This window comes from Geotrypetes seraphini, chromosome 7 (assembly GCF_902459505.1).
Source record: "Geotrypetes seraphini chromosome 7, aGeoSer1.1, whole genome shotgun sequence".
NCBI classification, from domain to species: Eukaryota; Metazoa; Chordata; class Amphibia; order Gymnophiona; family Dermophiidae; genus Geotrypetes; species Geotrypetes seraphini.
Genome location: NC_047090.1, coordinates 154,857,214 through 154,877,497, shown reverse-complemented (window position 1 = coordinate 154,877,497; position 20,284 = coordinate 154,857,214). Strand labels below are relative to the sequence as shown.

The window sequence follows — 20,284 nt, the reverse complement described above, 5'->3', positions numbered from 1 at the left end:
CTATATCAAGGGTCCCCCGGGTTGCCTATGTCATCCGACTCTGACTATGTTTGTAAAAGAGCAAATAAATGAATGAAATAGCCAGTGATGATTGCACCATGTAATTTCTTCCCGCAATAACAAGATATTACAGCGGTGGAGTGGTGGGGCTGAGGCTTTTTCATTTATCCACTCGTGAGTCTGCAAGGTTAAGATTCTTATCCAGTATACACTTTTTATAATAGAATATCTGGATAAAGCAGTTACTAACACTGCTATCCACAGAACCATGATATTAAGATCACCTATCTCCATAGCTATTTTACTTAGTTATCAGGGGCCTGATATTCAAAGCCATTTAAACGTGAACTTAGGGCTTGATTCTGTATAGAATACCTACATTAGGCGCCGTAATCAAGGACACGTAGCGACGCCTAACTTCAGAATCTGCGCGCTTTTTTTTTTTAATTGGCTTAATTGGCTTGATAATTGACCATGCCAGTTTCTAGCAAATCAAAAAAAATGTTAATTAACAATTAAGAGTTTGACACAGAACTCTTAGGACACCTAGCAACGCTTAAGCTGAGGTATCCTCTGATGACTGAAGCCTATCTGATAAACAGGCATGGTTAGGGGCAGATAGTCCAGAAAAAGGAGGCCGGATTGAAATATCTGGTTGCTATATACGTGTCGGCAAACGGATTTATCATAAGTCCACAACATTTGTTAAGGATTTAACTTTAGTTCTGATACAATACCAATATGTGAAACCAGCATAGCATTTAGACTCCTGATGCAAGCCTAAGGGGCCGAAACACAAATCGTGTTGAGTTTTTTTAATGCCATCCATTGGTTTCCATAATAAAGATGATTGAACTTGAATTTGCCATCCAATTTGTTTGTCTCCACCACTGTTTCCTTGTGTCAGTAGCCCATCCACTATGTGATGCTCTACTAGGCTTTGATGGAATTCTTTAAACGATGACTAACTCGGAAGGCACCTAGAAAAATGGCACCTACCGCATGTCAAAGTTGGGCACCATTTGTAGAATTGCACCTAGCAGCACCTAAATCAACTTAAGTGCCAGTAGGTATTATACTGTTAGGCGCCAGGGTTTTCCGGGTCTAATATACCAGCACCTCACACAGACACCGACCAATGTCTAACTCAATTCATGCTCAAACTCCACCCCTAATCACACCTACTTTTTGTGTAGGTACCATTAGGTGCCTTGGTATAGACACCTACTGTGAGGTGGTAGACCCTTACCAGCTAATTCATTTTTTTACATTGTTTTTTAATGGCACTTTCAATTATCAGTGGCAATTAACCAATTAAAAAAATTTAAATTATGTTAGGAGCCTAACTTGGTAGGTGCCCTGATCTAGGTGCCTACTAGTAGGCACCTTTTATAGAATCAGGGCCTTAGCATTCAATAACACCCCCCACCCTCTTTTACGAAGCCACTTTAGGCTTTTTTATCACCAGCCATGGTGGTATTAGCTCTGATGCTCATAGAATTCCCCTCCCCAGCACCCCCAGACCCCCCACCACACCTCGTACCTTTTAAGGTGAAAGTCCGACTGGAGGGATGCATACACCCTCTGGCCGGTAGGTCTGCCATTCCAAAATGGCGGGCCTTCCCCTTCCCAGTACATTCTGGGATGACTGGGGAAGGTCTTAAAGCTCTGATTGACCCAGATGCCTAAGGCCTCTCCTATAGGAGTAGCCTTAGGCACCTGGGCCAATCAGAGTTTTAGGTCTCCTTCCCAGTGCATCCTGGGATTCAGTGGGCATGGCCTAATACTCCAATTGGCCAGATATCTAAGTACCCTCCCATGGCCCCTCACATAGATATCTGGCCAATCAGAGTATTAGGCCACTCCCACTGCATCCCAGGAAGCACTGGAAAGGAAGCCTAAGACTCTGGCCAATCGAAGCCTTAGGCCCCTCCCAATTGCAACCCAGAATGCAACGGGAAGGGGGAAAGCCCACCACTCCTGCCCCATGCAGATCGCTCACAGGAAATGGCTGCCTTGAGCTCCCGTAGACTCTCGAGCCATTTCTTGTGAGCGGTCTGCACGGAGCAGGAGTTTGGGAAGATCGCTCCTGCCCCGAAAACCTGCTAGACCACCAGGTAAGGCTTAAAGGGGGGCTTACAGGGCTTAAAATAGCCCAAAAAATGAAAGGAATTTTTTTTGTTTAAAACTGCAAGTAAGCGAATCTGTAGATAGGGAATTCGCGAATACGGAGGGGGAAGTGTACTACCTAAGAAGGGGTGAGGGCTGATCATTTGTGCATTATGGTTTGTTTAATTTGCCAAAAAGTATTTTGTCACTTATTTATTCTAATTATTACCGTTTAGTTTTGATATGTATCTGTTGTTTGTATATTAATTTGTTTGTATGTATATTGTAACTCGCTTAGATTGGTGTGGTATGTGGGATAAAAGGGTTTTTTTTAAATAAAATAAATAAATAGTACTTAACCTCAGCTAAAATTCAGGCCTATAGAGTGTGGTTTTTTTGTGCTAGCGAGCAATCTTTTATCAGGTTTCAAAATTTCAACACAGTGATAAATATAGGGGGAAGTGAAACCTTGCTTATGCATGGATTTTCTAGCAGTTTTCAACATTGATCCTATTAAAAATTATCTCAGCCTTATCAAATTAAGATCTTTTCAATAAGTTAGATGCCCGGAATAGATGTCACCTTCCCACCTTGTCTGAATTCTATCATTTCATTTTCAGAGAAGTTCTGTTCCCAGTAGATCCCTGGACTTAATTTGATGCAGAAACTGACTAAACCTAGGTGATACATGCTAATATGCTAGTCATATATTTATTTAAAAACTTTTCCATATACCGTTTACATCGATTAAAACATACATAAAATAAAAATGAACCATGTCATAAAATCCACATAATTAAACAATTTTATCTCTTCAAATGTCAACTAATAAATCACAAGATTTATTGACACGCAGCTCCTGATTGGTACGGCCCGACTTTAGTACAGGAAGAGGCGGTCGAAGCATACAGCGAGTGGTTTCCTTCACTCGCCAACGCTCCGGCTGCCCTCTCCTGCCCGGTCATTCATGGTCGGAAAATACCACGAATGACCGGGACCGCCAACCGCAACTTCGCAGGGGAGCACTGTACTGAAAATCAAGGAAATATACAAAAAAAAAATAGAAAAATCATACAGCAAACAAAAATAATGAGAAATAATAAATGACTGTTCATCTACAAATTTTAATTTAATTTAATTTTAATAAACACATGATGGACCACAGAAACAACTTTATGTTGCACCTGATATACAACTGGTAACCAATGCACGTATGTAAAAAAGACACATAACTGTAAATAACCAATAATCTGGCTAAGGGCTTTTCCATAGCTCTGCACATATCTTTGATAATGTGTAGTTAGCAGTTGAGTGGAATCTTGGCAGGGCTCACATACCCATAACTTATATGTGAATACTCGCCTGCCAATTACATGCTATTGAAGCTATCCAGGTAGTTACAGAATAGCATATCGCCAGATTATGGCTGGTATAAGTGCTTGCACCTAAACAGATACACGTATATATACCTGGTTATATTAGTAGTTTATAAAGGAAAATAAGCATCTATTGTTTTCTAGAACAGTTTTCTAGAACTCGGGATATCCACATTGAATTTTCAGAATATCCACATTGAATTTGCATAAACCTGATTTGCATACACTGCCTCCATTATATGCAAATGTCTTTCATGCACAGTCACTGTGAATATCGTGAAACCCTGACTGGCAAGGGGGTACTCCAGGACCGAGTTGAGAAACACTGCTCTAGAAAATAGACTCCAAATAGGCTTCCCTGTATACTATTGTCCTCTTGGTCTTCATTCCCAGTCCTCGAGGGCCACCAATGGATCAGGTTTTCAGGACATCCCTAAAGAATATATATCTTTAATAACCCAATACACAATAAGTGAGACAAATCACTAGAAAATTTTGACTTCAATTAATTATATCAATCACAAACAGAGAAGCCACTAAAATTAAGTTACAACTTTTAATTTATTATTACTTTTTTATTTTTTCTAATTTTGCTTTCTAAACTTTATTAAATAATTATAAATACCGTATATACTCGAATATAAACCAGGATTTTTGGAAAAATGGGGGTCCTGGTTTATATTCGAGCCAACGCCCCCTCCCAGAATTTTTCAGGCTGCAGCCACCACTGCCAGGCTCTGCCCCCCTCCTCCATGCCCTATCCTCATACCTCTGTCGATCCCTGATGGAGGTACAGCCGGCAGGAGCAAGCTTTCCGAACTCCTGTCCGGCTGCTAATCAGCTGCCACAGATTGAGTTTCTTTGGCCGCTGAGTGGCATGAGCAGGAGCGCAATTTTGTGCTGCTGCTCGGTGCTGAGCAACTTCCTTACTGTCTCCTGCAAATTCTCACGAAAATTCACAAAAACCAGTAAGGAAGCCGCTCAGCGCCAAGCAACAGCGCCAAATCACACTCCTGCTACTCTGCTGAATAAACTAGGTCTGTGCAGCCAGTTAGCAATGGGGCAGGATTTTGGAAAGCTTGTTCCTGCCCACTGCACCTACACCAGGGATTGGCAGAGGTATGAGGATAGGGCAAGGACGGGAGACAGAGGGCAGAGCCTGGGAGGGAGGGTGCAGAGTCTGACAGGGGAAGGAAGGAAGGGTGCTGGGTACAGAGCCTGATAGGGGAAGGAGGGAAGGAAGGGTGCATTGCCTGGCATTGCCTGGGTGCATTGCCTGGCAGGAAGGGAGTCGGGTGAAGTGCCTGACAGATGAGGGAGGGAAGGGGGCTGGGTGCAGAGTCTGACAGGGCAGGGCACTTGAATATTAAGCCACCCGATTTATATTCGAGTCAACCATTTTTCCTCCTTTTGGGGGGAAAAGGAGGGTCTCGATTTATATTTGAATATATACGATACTTCCAACACCAAATATTATATATATATCTATGAGAGAGATTTTCATGCATGTCAGAAAAGCCTTCTCATGCATTCTTATGATAGGTAGGCTGGCAACCTGACATCTCAGCAGCCCTCAAGAACTGGGCTCTAGACAGACAGACAAGCTATAGCACTTTCAGCCTGAGCTGAAGTGCATTAAACACCAACTGAAAAACCACAATGTATTTCTGTAATGAAATATTACTACTAATTATATTTTTTTAAAAGATTCCAATGAAGACTTGATTGTGCTCAATGTAATCACAGCACATTATTTATAAGCTAATTCTATAAAGTGCTCAAGGCTCTAGCTGTAGACTTATAATGGTTTTTTACTATTTATTTTTTAATATAAAATTGCTTCAAAATCCATTAGACATCATATCTTGCATCTTGCCTTGCTGAAGACAGGGATGATGCCATTAAGTCTGTGAAGAAATAAAGTGCCTGGTAGCCCATGCTGTCTTCAACTTTAATTAAAGCTATATGAGAACAAGATTCAGCACAGCTGTGGGTGTGCTTGGGGACGCAACGACACCAGATATATAGGGTTGAATAAACACATTTTTAAGCTGGTTCTAGTCTTGGATCTAAGGTGTTGCATGCATGGTATTACATGACGTTGGAATTGATGGGATTATCCATAGTCTGTTATTGAGAAAGACATGGGGGAAGCCACTGCTTGCCCTGTATTGGTAGCATGGAATATTGCTACACCTTGGGTTTTGCTCAGGTACTAGGGACCTGGATTGGCCACCGTTAGAATGGGCTATTGGGCTTGATAGACCATTGGTCTGATCCAGTAAGGCTATTATGTTCTTATATTGTACTTGCATTGAGAGAGAATACTGCAAGCTAATGCTGTTTCAAAAATGGCAAGATAAAAAAGCACCAAGGAAGTGCAGGATCTGGACTCCAAAGAGTTCTAGTAAATAAATCAGGTTGTGTGCTGTGACCTTTCCTATTAGCTGCTAAAAGCACCCAAGGTCCCAACACTTATTGTTTTTAATTATGCATTCTGTATGGTTTGTATTTGATCATGAATGTTTGATAAGTGAACCTCCTGGACCAGGGGTGTCAAAGTCCCTCCTTGAGGGCCGCAATCCAGTTGGATTTTCAGGATTACCCCCCATGAATATGCATGAGATCTATTTGCATGCACTGCTTTCATTGTATGCTAATAGATCTCATACATATTCATTGGGGAAATCCTGAAAACCCAACTGGATTGCGACCTTTGAGGAGAGACTTTGACACCCCTGTCCTGGACTCTTGTGATACTGCAGTATTACTACTACTATTTATTATTTCTATAGCGCTGAAAGGTGTACGCGGTGCTGTACATTTTAACATACAATAGACAGTCCCTTCTCAGAAGAGCTTACAGTCTAATTTAGACAGGACATTTCATGGTTGGGGAGGTTATAGTGGGTATAGGTATCTGACAGCAGTGAGGGGGAGTTAAGAGTTGAAAGCAGTTTCAAATAAGTGGGCCTTTAGCTTGGATTTGAACACTGCCAGGGATGGAGCAAGACGTATTGATTCAGGCAACCTGTTCCAGGCATACGGCGCTGCAAGAAAGAAGGAACAGAGTCTGGAGTTGGCAGTGGAAAAGAAGGGTACAGATAAGAGGGGCTTGCTCGATGAGCGGAGATCACAGGGGGGGAGCATAGGGGGAGATGAGTGAGAGATATCGGGGGGCTTCAGAGCAAACGCACTTGTAGGTCAGCAAAAGGAGTTTAAGTTGTATTCGGAAATGGACAGGGAGCCAATGAAGCGAATTGAGGAGAGGGGTAACGTGAGAATAGCGGCTCTCACAGAATATGAGTTGCGCAGCAGCATTTTGAATGAACTGAAGAGATGAGAGACAGGTGCGCATGAGGCCCAAGAGAAGTACATTGCAGTAGTCTAAGCGCGAGGTAACGAGAGCGTGGACAAGGGTTTTGGTCGTGTGTTCAGAGAGAAGTCTTTTGATTTAGGGATGAGCTGTTCTTTCCAATGACATAGGATATGTCATTGCATGTCATCACCAAATGAAGTTGTGCAGAAAAAGACACATTTCTGTTTGGTTGTTTGCAGATAGTATGTTATGTTATGTTAAACCAGGTCTTCTATTCCACCACTACCTTCACAGTTCAGGGAGGATTCTACAAACAAGAGACCAGATTAATATATCTAGGAATTATATCAGAAAGAAAAAGGCAATCAAAGCTGACAAAACATAACCAAAACTATCAATTTGAAATCATAATCCGATTGACCAAATTTATAGAACAAAAATGTTTTCACATTTTTCTGAATCTGCAAAGATCATTTACAAGATCTTAATGAAAAAGGCAAGGTATTCCAAATTTCTACCATCTGATATATTGCATAGATGAAAAAAAAAAAAAGATGCATTACTGATTTTAAATTGTTAATTCCTGAAAATAGTGTGCTCTATGTGGAAACAGTATATATAGTGACGTAGAAAGTGGGCAGAGGGGCACACTGCCCTTGGGTGCCATCTTAGTGGGGGCGCTAGCACCTCTTCTCCTCTTCCCCTCTTCTTCGCCCCCTTTGGCTCTTCACTAGTGCGAGCAACATTTCCGATCTGCTGCTCACGCCAGCCTCAGCTCTCCCTCTAAAGCAGGCATGTCAAACGCTGGCCTGCGGTGTGCTGAAATTTGGCCCGCTAAATCGGTTAGTGCACCTTAGTAAAAGGACCCCTATGTCTGCAATCCAATGAGTCGAACAAAAGAGTTGACCCTTGCACCTCCACAAAAAAGGAGCCAACCAAAACAAGAGACTTGTGGAGGGTCGATGTCCAAGATGAAGGCTTTATTAAAACAACTTAATAATCCACATGGAAATGTCTAGGACCTAATACACCGAGAGCATTTGGACCCAACACAGTCTGTGTTTCGACACTATAGTCTTCCTCAGGGGTCCCTGTAGGTCCTATAAGGAAACTCATGGATTATATATTAAAAACAAACAATGAAACCGTGTTGGGTCCAAATGCTCTCGTTGTATTAGGTCCTAGACATTTCCATGTGGATTATTAAGTTGTTTTAATAAAGCCTTCATCTTGGACATCGACCCTCCACAAGTCTTTTGTTTTGGGTGCAATCCAATGAGTTACGTACACGCACTCTATATCAAAACTCAAAAACAAGTGAAGTAGAAATCAAAACAACTCTACAGTAAAGAGCCTACACATGCATCTATTTTATTAACGTATAAATAGAAGAAGAAAAAAAGCTTAGAGCTTAGACACAACAACCTCTGGCTTTGTATCAGACTGATTAAGGAGATCTTCCATTTTACAATTTGAAAAAAAGAAGTGGATAAATCCTTGTCCTGGAATGATTTTCATGCTTTATCTAAAAGATTGATCAGAGCTGATTTGCCTGGAGCTACCATGCTGGAATTTTGCATGAAAGAGTGATTTACACTTCATTCTTGTTTAAATGTTATTAGACCTAATGGTTTTGATTATAGAATATGCAAGGGAAGTTATAGTGGATTTACAACAACAAGCTGAAGAAAAACTGGTCACTTTAAAATCATCCATAGCAATTGAAGAATTTGAGAATCTGCATCTAGAAATTAAGGCAAAGAATAAGAGTAAGATCAGGAAATTAAACATGACAAGGAAAATTATGACAAGCAAACTATCTATGAATGAATCCAACATATAAGATGAAAAATAGGAAACTTGCTTTTGATGCATCCTCCAACTCTTCATGGTTTTTACCAGAGTCTTATACAGGGACTTCAATACCTCCTTTTTCCTATTGGCCATTCCTCTCCCTATGTACCCAAGCATCCTTTCAGCTTTTCCTGCATGACCTTGCATTTCTAACATTAATGCTTAGGTACCAAATTCCGGACTAAGCTTCACTAGGTCCTTTCTTGTGCTATCCACACCATCATAGGTGTCTACCCTATTGCAGATTTTGGTTTTACCTGCAAAGAGACAAATCTGACCAGGCAGCTCTTCAACAAAATCGCTTACAAAAATGTTAAAAAGAGCATACCCAGGAACCAAATCTTGCAGTACACCACTGATAGCATCCTTTTCCTCAGAAAGATCTCTATTTACCACTACCCTCTGTTCCCCTTTACTCAACCAGTTCCTGACCCAGTCCATCATTTTGGGGCCCATACTGAAGACACTCCATTTATTTATTAGATGCTTTTGTAGAACAGTGTCAAAGACTGTTAAAATCTAAATATATCACATCAAGCGCACTCCCTCTATCCAACTCTCTGGTCATTCAGTCAAAGAAACTGATCAGATTTGTCTCAAAAACCTGCCGCTAGTGAATCCATGTTGCCTCAGGTTCTGTAAACCACTGGATTCCAGAAACATCACTATTCTCTGCTTTAAAATCAGATACTGGATACAAAGGGAGGAGCCTGAGGACCTGATTGGCTCATACGCTCTCCTTGGGAAGGCCCTTAGGCGTCTGAGCCAATCAGAGCCTTAGGCTCCTCTCCATGCATCACATGATACACTAAGGAGGGAAAGGCCCAGGAAAACAAGCTAGAGATTGACCCTTAATCCCACAGAAAATGCAAATCCAGCGAAAACAAAAACTCTGTGGAGATGGTAATGTTCAAGATGCAGGCTTTATTTAAAAATATACAAATTCATAATCCACTTAAAATATATCTAGGACCCAAACCGTTGGGAAATATGGACCCAACACGACAATGTTGTCTTCCTGATGAGTCCTATAAATGACAATTTAATGAGTGTAATCTTGTAATATGTGATGAACGCATTCCTATATTTGCGTGTGTGGATTGGCAGGCCTTGGAGCTGGAGGGACCGAGCCTCCCTCCTGATCTCTTCAGACAAAGGTACTGGGGGAGAGGTGAGGGAGATGAGGGAGGTTCAGGGGAGCATCCAGTGGCAGGAGGGAGTGGGCATCCCTCCTGCCTTTTTGGGAGGGAGAAGGGGGAGGGTAGGAAAATGAGCGATCCTGCAGAAAACCACGCGGTGAACCATTTTCGCTAAACCAATCGAAACTGGCTTAGTGATGACTGTTAGATGATCGCTGACTTTAGTGCGTCTGGCTTCAATTCTACAAGGACCCTAGCCAGTGGCGTAGTGAGGGGGCAGGGGAACAGACCGCCCCAGGCGCTGTCTTGATGGGCGCACCATCACCTCTCTGCCCACCCACACCATGCTCGTGCCCTCCCTTCTCCACCTTCACCTCTTTTAAATCTTCGCCAGCGTGAGCAATCTTTCCAGCCTGCTACTCAAGCCAGCCTGGCTTCCCTCTAAAATCACTTCTGGGTCACGGGGCCAGGAAGTGATGTCAGAGGGAAAGCCAACACTGGTGGGAAGCTACTTGCGCTGGTGAAGATTTAAAGAGGTATGGGAGGAAGGGAGCGTGTGAGCATGGCATGAGGATGGGGAAGTAGCAGAAGGCATAGAAGGAGTGAGACAGTGTGATGAGGAGGGCATGGGAGGGTGACACTGTCCCGGGCACCTCCTAGCCTTCCTATGCTACTGACCCTAAGTGCCAGAAATGTAGACCGATTAAACCCTGGCCTACATTTCTGGCACTTAGGGTCCTTGCAAGTCGCAATTCTATAAGCGGTGTCTGTCCGTGATTGACATGCAGTGGGTGCCACTTTTCTAGGTGCCTGCCACATCAGGCACTGCTTACAGAATCAGCCTCTTAGTGTGCACAAAATTCTAAGAAGCCCACAGGTATAAAATGGGTTCTTTGGCATTTAGCATGTTCTAATCCTTAGCAAAAGGACCCCTATGAATTGTTGCTATATTACTTCTGAGTGTGTGTGCCCTCATTCTGACTGGTGTCAAAAGCTCCAAAAGCCAAAAGTCAAATCCAGAGCTAAAGATATGCAAAGGTAACAGTTTATTTAAATCATTTGCTAAAATGAATCAGGGCCTTTACATTTAAAAAAAAAAAAAAATCAAGCTTAAAATCTAGGTTAGATAAGAACTAACATTGCTGAATTCAGACACAAGTTCCAACCACATCAAACTCCCTTGAAAAACCTATAGAGTGCAAAGCACTATATTCCATTTCGTGTTAATAGAGTCAAACTGGAAAACTGATTACTACACCAGAGAGCGTTCCCCTATAGGGATGAGCTTTTGGTTAGGAAATTATATGCACATAAGGAATGCAACACTAAATCAGTTTTGCATGCATAAAATCTCGGAATTAATGCATGTAAAGTTGATTTACACGTGTCAAAACATTTTTATGTGCTCTAATAAAATTTTTGCATGCATTAATTTCTGAAACAAACTGGGAAAAGATGTAAGGAGATCAAGTAAAAACTTGATCCAAAATGAGCTGAAAACTATTTCTACGCTCATCCCTATTCCCCTAGTCTAGTATTCAGATATCTTCCTATTGATTGTGAGACCAATACTTTCAGTGCTGGTGGCCTTTTATGTAATGAATCACTTCCCATCCACCCCCCCCCACCACCCCCTTTTACAAAACCACAGTGTGGTTTTTAGCGCCGACCACAGCGGTAACAGCTCCGACGCTCATAGGAATTCTATGAGCATCGGAGCTGTTACCGCCACGGCCGGCGCTAAAAATCACGCTACAGTTTTGTAAAAATGGGGGGCGGGGGGTATTTGTTACACAAACCAAAAATAACTTTCAAAAAGATTGTTGATCTCTCTCTGGAAAGACTGCTAATAAGTTAGCTCGTTTTCAATTGTTAAGCTCCATAATTTGCTAAGAAGGAGGAAAAAAGCCTCAGACTCTTGCCTCCTGCAGTCACTTTTCCACACAGGCAGGCCTAAAAAAACCTCTTCCTCACCAAATCCAGTGCTTGGAAACTAAATGTGCCGGATGAAGCCTGGTTCACCCTGACGTAGCTTCAACGAAACGCTAGCTGGCCACCGTCGGCTGAACCACAGAGCAAGATCTGACACCAGGCCGAGCTTTACATGCACAGCCAAACTTCAAAACACTGATAAGTGCACTTTAACCTGAGATAAATGAACTTTGAGGTTTAAAACACAAGATTCAATATCCACACATTTAGGGGTCCTTTTATTAAGACGCGCTGATTTACTGCGCGCTAAATGCTAAGGCATCCATTATATTCTATGGGCGAATTAGCATTTACGCACCTTAATAGAAGGACCCCTTAGTTTCTAAGAAGTGAACTTTGAGGTTTGAAACACAAGATTAAATATCGACACGTTTAGTTTCCAAGCACTGGTGAGGAGGAGGTTTTTTAAATGCCGATGGGGTATCTCTCTAGTTAGTGCCTGCCTGCATGTAAAAGTGACTGCAGGAGACAAGAGGCTTTTTCCTCCTTCTTATCAAACTATGGAGCTTAACAATTAAAAACTAGCTAATTTATTGGCAGTCTTTCCAGAGAGAGATCAGCAATCTTTTTGAAAGGGTTTTCAGGTTTCTGAATTATTTTGTACCCTTTAGTTTGTGGAAATTGGAGGTTTATTTATTAGAAAAGCTTCAAAAAATTATAACTGCGTGGTATTAGCAGTCAGTATACAATAAGAATCAATACTCCACTCATGAAATGATCTATATTCTGTCACTTATTCTTATACTCGTCTTAAACCAGTTGATTAATCATGTGTTGAGCATTTTTTTAAGCACACTGTTTGTGCAGGAAAAGGCCTCAGAGTTAAGGAGTACTACGCTTATAGTCTCATCGACATTATTTTATCTTTTTTTCTTAATTGTACTTGTGATTAATATATTCCACAAACTATCAGAACCAGGACCGGAGCTGTTCCCTGCTCTCGGAGCTGGAACTGGAGCCGACACAGCTGGCGTTTCATGGACCGCTAGTTTGTCCACTACTTCAGGGCCAATTTTAGGGCACAACAATATTGCCTCATTGTCTTCTGTCAGAAATTTTTATTACCCAGGAGTAAGGATGACTTTAAAAAAAAAAACCTAAACTAAATAAATTCGTTTGAAAAATACACGGATTTAATTATATGGCCATGGAAGCTGGTTTGAAAGCTTTTGGCAGTTTGAATTGTATAAATGGTGCCCAAAATTAAGCATCTTTTTTTTTTCTTTTCATATAGCTTTTACTGAAAACTGCAACAATGACTCTACAACCAGTAAATAACACAACCAGGTATAAAACAAAACAGGGCTACAAAAACCGTGGCTAATCTAAGAAAATACTTTTTTACAGAAATGGTGATAAATGCATGGAATAGACTCCTGGTAGAGGTGGTGGAGACAAAGACTGTCTGAATTCATGAAAGCGTGGGACAGGCTCGTGGGATTAGAGAATGACACGGTGACAAAATTCATCACCGTTCCCGTCCCCGCGGATAACCGCGGGAAATAATTCCATGTCATTTTCTAGCGTCTATTTCAACCTCGGTCCTTCTACACCAGCATTCTTCAAAGCAAAGCTTGCGGGTCAGTGGTTTTGCCATTCATACTCTGATTCTTATGTGAGCCAAGGATAATGAAGCCATTGTGACATCACTGATGTGATTGGTTCTCAGGCACTGGTGGAATGAGGCATTATGACATCACAATATCTGCTCTGGATACCATTCTGTAGTGTCTATCTCAACCTCAATCCTTCTACACCAGCATTCTTCAAAGCAAAGCTTGCGGGTCAGTGGTTGTGCCCAATTATACTCTGATTCTTCCCTCTCTCCTTAAAGAATGACATGAAGATGGTTTCCCGCGGTTATCCGCGGGGACGGGGACGGTGATGAATTTTGTCACCGTGTCATTCTCTACGTGGGATCTCTTAGGGAGAGGAGGAGACAGTGGATGCTGCAGATGGGCAGACTGGATGGGCCATGTGGCCTTTATCTACCATTATGTTTCTATGTTACTTTATAACATTAGAACCAAGACTTCTCAGAGTAAATATCCAAAAGGGAGGTTAGATGAAATTCAGATGCAATAAAGTAAATGCATTTGTACATACACTCAGATATGTGTAATCCGACCAAGAGCCGTGGCTCCTATAGCCTAACCCACCGTCCCATCACTGTGTATGACTGTAATGCTAATAATATTAGGGTGCTTCTTAAATAATAAAAGTATTTTTCAGTGGCAATAAAGGAAAAACAATTCCTACTTAACTTAAAGAAGTGTTAGTAGGTCCCTATAAAGTTCTATGACTTCATAATGCAAGTGTTAAGAGCCTTAGCCTAAAATCATAAAGCTCTATGACTTCACAATGTAGGTGTAAAAGGCCTAAGAAGGAATTATTGAGATTATCATTGATACAGAACACAGCAGTTGGACTGATTTACGGATTGAAGAAATACGATCATGTTACGTTATTTTATTGCGAATTGCATTGGTTGCCTGTGGAAGCTCAGGTATTGTTCAAGTTGGGCTGTTTTTGTTACAAGGTTTTATATGGTGCAGCCCCTACTTATCTGGCTAATAGTTTTTCCATAGCTACGCACAGATGCAGTAGAAAAACTCGTGCTCTGTTCAATTTCCCTTCTGTAAAAGGTTGTCAAAGCAAGAAATTCCTAAATCACTCTTTAGCATCTCAGGCAGCTTCTCATGAAAAAGAATTTCGATCATTGTTGCTCACAGCTGCTTCTTACAGACATTTTAGAAAACAGCTAAAAACCTATCTTTTCTCCAAATACCTGACTAGCTGACTCATTCAAATTATGTTTAATGTTTATAATCTTTTGTAAACTGCGTTGAACTTTTTGGTAACGCGGTCTGTAAGTATCTAATATAATAAAATGCTAGGCCGCGCAAGCGCACTCTAAAGTCGTGTTCCCTGATCCGTCGCGGACATGAGAGTGCGCATGCGTGCTTACTACGTCACCACAGCCTCCCTGCTCTCCACCTCGCGCCGCTGCCGTAACGGCCCCACACTCGCGACTCGCCAAAGAAGAGCGGCGGCCTTCCTTTCCTGCCTCTCCCACGGTGCGGCTCAGCGCTCGCGCAAACCCGGCTTCCCCACCATCCCGCGAGCCCCGGCCTCGGCACTGAGTGCGCATGCGCGCTAAGGCAAAGGCGGTGCGGAGCGGAGCCATGAAACGATAGCCACCATCGGGGGATCATAACCAGTGGCATAGTAAGGGGGCGGACCGCCCCGGGAACCATGTTAGGAAGGGTCCGCTGCTCCAGTGCAAAAATCTAAACTTTTTTTTACTGCCACATCGCGTTCCTACGGCACTACGGCTAACAGGCGAAAAGAAAACACAAGAAAATAAATAAAACATTGGCCCCCGCCGAAGTAGCGGAAGGTGGAGGAGGGGCGTGAGGAGCCGGAGAGGTGTATGTAAGTGTGTGTGTGCGTGTGTATAGCCGAGGAGGAAGTGCAGCAGGAGCAAGGAGGTGGGGAGAGTGGATTTCCCCTACTTGGATGTCAGACATTAAGAGGATTGGAGGGAGAGAGAGAAAGAGGGCTGCTTTATGAGGAGGGGTGTGCTAAAAAAAAAAAAAGGCCAAGGAGAGAAAGAAATACGGACACACACATCTATTCTAGCACCCGTTAATGTAACGGGCTTAAATACTAGTAATGTTATATTATGTTATGCTATAAGGAGAGGAGGAGACAGTATATGCTGCGGATGGGCAGACTGAATGGGCCATTTGGCCTTTATCTGCCATCATGTTACTATGTTCTGTAATCATAAAGCTCTATGAGAAATGAATGAAAAAATGGTATTACAATTAGAACTATTATGGGGGTGGAGTCTGGGGCAGAGCTTTGGCAGGGTCTGGTGTGGAGCTTGGGTGGGGTCTGGGGTGGAGCTTTTGGGCCCCCCAAGCAAAAAGCGTTCCGCTGCCTATGATACATTAGCATGCCATTAACTGTAAGGTGGAAATCATTCCTACCTCCTGCCAATTCCCTGCTCCATTCTACATTAAGGGGCCCTTTAACCAAGCTGTGATAAACACTAATACATGTTAACCACTGCTTAAAATGGCAGACCGAAGGGTATGTTTGACCATGCTATAAAATAAAATGTATTTTTTTTCACCAAGGAGGGGGTGACTGGGGCAGAGACTGGATGTGTCTATGGTAATCAGTTAATGTAACCAGATTGCCATTTGCTAACTGATTATTAGCACAGGGTTAGCACATGAGCCTTTACTGGTGGTGGAAAGGGCTCACGTACTAATATTTCTTACCGGCCACCAATTAATGGCAAAATTATTATGTCCATTAAGAGAAAAAAATAGGAAAATCAGCCATCTTACTGCAGTGGTAAAAAAATAGCCTTATCATGCGAGTAAGACCCACATAAGGGTGTTTTAAAGTCACTTTTTACCTCGTCTAAGCAATTAACACAAGAATTAGCTTGCACTGTTAGTACAGCCATACCTCCGCTTAACATGCTTTACTAAAAGGCCCCATATATTTTCTCAGGGGGATAATTTCATGAAAGGATGCCTATCTGGCACCTATTTTATGGGCATTTTATAAAGGCATAAAAGTATTTGATACAATTTATGATTTGAAGAGTATGGATTAAAAGAAAAAAAACTACATTCAATGTACCCTTTGGACTGATGATTATATCTTATGGTAATATCATTGGTGAATAAATTAGCTGAGTGATTTTCCATTTTCCATACACGAGCAGGTTTCTAACAGTTGCCAATCCGGATTACAAGCACCTGGCAGCATTTGCTACTTTCCCCGAGGAATAAGAAATGGTTTTCCCAACATTTACTTCAATAATACGAGGTGCCGCTTAAATGTTCTCAGTCCAACAAAGAAGAGAATGATGTGGAGCCATGAAACTTACAAGTTAGTCCACACTTTTCTTGACACTTTTCATTTCAATGAGGCAAATGCATCTAGTAAATGGGCGCAGGTATGGGGAAACCAAGCCATTGTGACATCACTGATTAGGATGGCTCTTAGGCATTGGTGGAATGAGGCATTATGACATCACAATACGAGGGGCCGCTGAAAAGTTCTAAGCCCAACCAAGAAATTCTAAGACCAACCAAGAAGAGAATGATGTGAAGCCATGAAACTTACAAGTTATTCCAAACTTTTCTTGACACTTTTCATTTCATATCAATGAGAAGAAAAGTGTGGAATAATTTGTAAGTTCCATGGCTCCACATCATTCTCTTCTTGGCTGGGCAGAGAACTTTTCAGCAGCCCCTCATATTTTCCCAAGAAAATAAAGTTACAGGTCAGAATTAAAACTTTTTATATGTATGGCCCATAGGAATGGTCTTTGAAGCAAAAGCATTTGTTCCAGGTTTCATTAAAGCAAAAATCCTCTTCTTATATTTGGAATCCTTTTGAATAAAAGGGGTGGATTTTGGTGTGCCTCCATAAAATTATGTTTGCAAGAAAATAGAACAGTAAACTGATTTATACTCATCCACCAAAAAGAATGTGTTTCCAAGCCTACAGCTATTTTGATTTTTTGTAATGATTCCTTACTTTGTACAAAATATCAGCAGTCAAAGGCCCCAATTCTACAGTAGATCCAGAGTAGAATGAGATTTACTCAGGAAAATGTACACACCTTTAAAGACCATAATAAAGTTTTCTTTTAAAATGCAATTTAACACATACCGGAGCAAAAAGGATTTCTCAAATTAAAGTTGGAAAAGTTTCCTCTCTTCCTCCTAGAATATCTACCAATCAGCCTTCAGCTGCAAAGTTAATCTTCACTCTCTTAGCACATACTAATTATTCTAAAGTTGCTTTAGGGAGCAGGCCTTTGTTACAATACCAAACTCTTTAAGGTTTTCCTAAAAATGGAGGGGGAGCTGTGGTATAAAATGTTGCCTTGGTTGGGTCCTGTGTAATTTTGTTTGGTCTACCCACTGCCATGGCGAGCCAAGACCGAAGGAAGGTCTATTTGCTGCTTTGAACTAATCTAAAATGGAATTAAGGGTGGTCAGGACCTCCTGGGAGCAAAAAAGCTGTGAGGAAACCAGAATGGGACTGGGGATGTGAGGGAGAAAAAAGGTGAAATCACAGAGAAGTGGGAGGGGAAGAGGGGGGTAATTCATAGAGGAGTTTAATCCCGAAAGATGATGAGTGGGAAGGGTAGGAATGAGGAGCAGTAAATCACAGAGGAGCCAGATGTGGGAGGGGGAGAGCTAGAAGAAATGGCAGGGGAAGAGGGGGGTAAGTCATAGAGGAATTAATCCCGAAAGATGATGAGTGGGAAGGGTAGGAGTGAGGAGCAGTAAATCACAGAGGAGCCAGATGTGGGAGGGGGAGAGCTAGAAGAAATGGCAGGGGAAGAGGGGGGTAAATCATAGAGGAGTTTAATCCCGAAAGATGATGAGTTGGAAGGGTAGGAGTGAGGAGCAGTAAATCACAGAGGAGCCAGATGTGGGAGGGGGAGAGCTAGAAGAAATGGCAGGCGAAGAGGGGGGTAAATCATAGAGGAATTAATCCCGAAAGATGATGAGTGGGAAGGGTAGGAGTGAGGAGCAGTAAATCACAGAGGAGCCAGATGTGGGAGGGGGAGAGCTAGAAGAAATGGCAGGGGAAGAGGGGGGTAAGTCATAGAGGAATTAATCCCGAAAGATGATGAGTGGGAAGGGTAGGAATGAGGAGCAGTAAATCACAGAGGAGCCAGATGTGGGAGGGGGAGAGCTAGAAGAAATGGCAGGGGAAGAGGGGGGTAAATCATAGAGGAATTAATCCCGAAAGATGATGAGTGGGAAGGGTAGGAGTGAGGAGCAGTAAATCACAGAGGAGCCAGATGTGGGAGGGGGAGAGCTAGAAGAAATGGCAGGGGAAGAGGGGGGTAAATCATAGAGGAATTAATCCCGAAAGATGATGAGTGGGAAGGGTAGGAGTGAGGAGCAGTAAATCACAGAGGAGCCAGATGTGGGAGGGGGAGAGCTAGAAGAAATGGCAGGGGAAGAGGGGGGGTAAATCATAGAGGAATTAATCCCGAAAGATGATGAGTGGGAAGGGTAGGAGTGAGGAGCAGTAAATCACAGAGGAGCCAGATGTGGGAGGGGGAGAGCTAGAAGAAATGGCAGGGGAAGAGGGGGGTAAATCATAGAGGAATTAATCCGAAAGATGATGAGTGGGAAGGGTAGGAGTGAGGAGCAGTAAATCACAGAGGAGCCAGATGTGGGAGGGGGAGAGCTAGAAGAAATGGCAGGGGAAGAGGGGGGTAAATCATAGAGGAGTTTAATCCCGAAAGATGATGAGTTGGAAGGGTAGGAGTGAGGAGCAGTAAATCACAGAGGAGCCAGATGTGGGAGGGGGAGAGCTAGAAGAAATGGCAGGGGAAGAGGGGGGTAAATCATAGAGGAGGCTGGAGCGGAAGGTGGGGGACGGGGTTTAATCACAAAGGATGGCGAGTGGGAAGAGTAGGAACGAGGGAGTGAGGGGCAGTAAATCACAGAGGATGAAGGGATGGAGAAGTGAGGAGGACAGCTGGAGCAGGCGAGGGTGGGGAGAAGATCGCTTCCAGGCGCCCGCAGCTACTCACTCGTCGTGGCCCTTGGAGAGCTGGAATAGTGTCCGCCAGGCCTGCACGGCGGCCACCAGCACGGCCAAAAGCCCGGTGAAGACACTGAACCTGCAGGCGGACTCCGGCCCCCACTCGTCCACGGTGAAGCGGGAACGCTCCGCCGTCACGTTCACGTTCAGCCACATGCCCTCGGCGAAGAGCAGGCACTTGCCCTGGAAGTCATCGCCGTTCTCGGCCAGGGGCACCAGAGCGATGAAGCTGAAAAGGAAGGCCAGAACGTGGAAGATGCACTGGGCGAAGAGGAAATGGTTGAGCGCCATGTTCTGCGGCTCGGGCGGGCGTCGGGGGGGCTGAGGCTGCGCAATGGGGTCTCGGCAGTGCGCTAACGCCCGACAGAATAAGCATCGACTGATATCCGGTACAAAATCATGGCAGAGACACGAACACCGTAAGCCAGAGTCCAAGAAAAAGCGAGGCGGCGAGAAATACCTGCACCGACTAAACCGGAAGTCGTCCCCTGGGCTGATTAGGCGTGCAATGCATCGCAGTGTCCGTGAGCCTCCTCGCTTCAGCACCGTGGACAGCGCCAGACAGCGCTCTACCCCCCTCCCCCCCGCTCAAGAGTCGCGCAGCGCGCTGTTGACCCTCTACCTGGGTGTATTATTTTACTGTTTGCTTCCTTACATGAAACGCCTCTCCGGCAGCAATAACAATAGTTAATGCAATGAAAATTGTATGTTGATATTTTGTCCTGCATCTAGCATAGCAGGTTAGCAAAATGTCTGACTGGAGTCTTATGATGTTTTATTAACTTTTAAATAATTAGCATCAGTATATACAGTGTTATGCTGCTTTTTATGATGTTCGTCTTTGGAAAAGTACTTCCGAGGGCACAAGTTTTCTTCAGTAGCAATGGGCA

General features: G+C 43.1%; 1 protein-coding gene across 1 annotated transcript in view; it reads right to left on the bottom strand.

Moving 5' to 3' along the window:
* The window catches only part of TMEM179 (transmembrane protein 179), a 59,718-nt gene extending 39,852 nt beyond the window's left edge, over positions 1-19,866 (bottom strand). The window contains exon 1 of the mRNA XM_033952785.1: positions 19,384-19,866. Within this exon, the coding sequence (XP_033808676.1) occupies positions 19,384-19,685 (302 nt within the window). The 5' untranslated portion in view covers positions 19,686-19,866. The remainder of the gene's footprint in view (positions 1-19,383) is intronic.
* Positions 19,867-20,284: the final 418 nt, after the last annotated feature.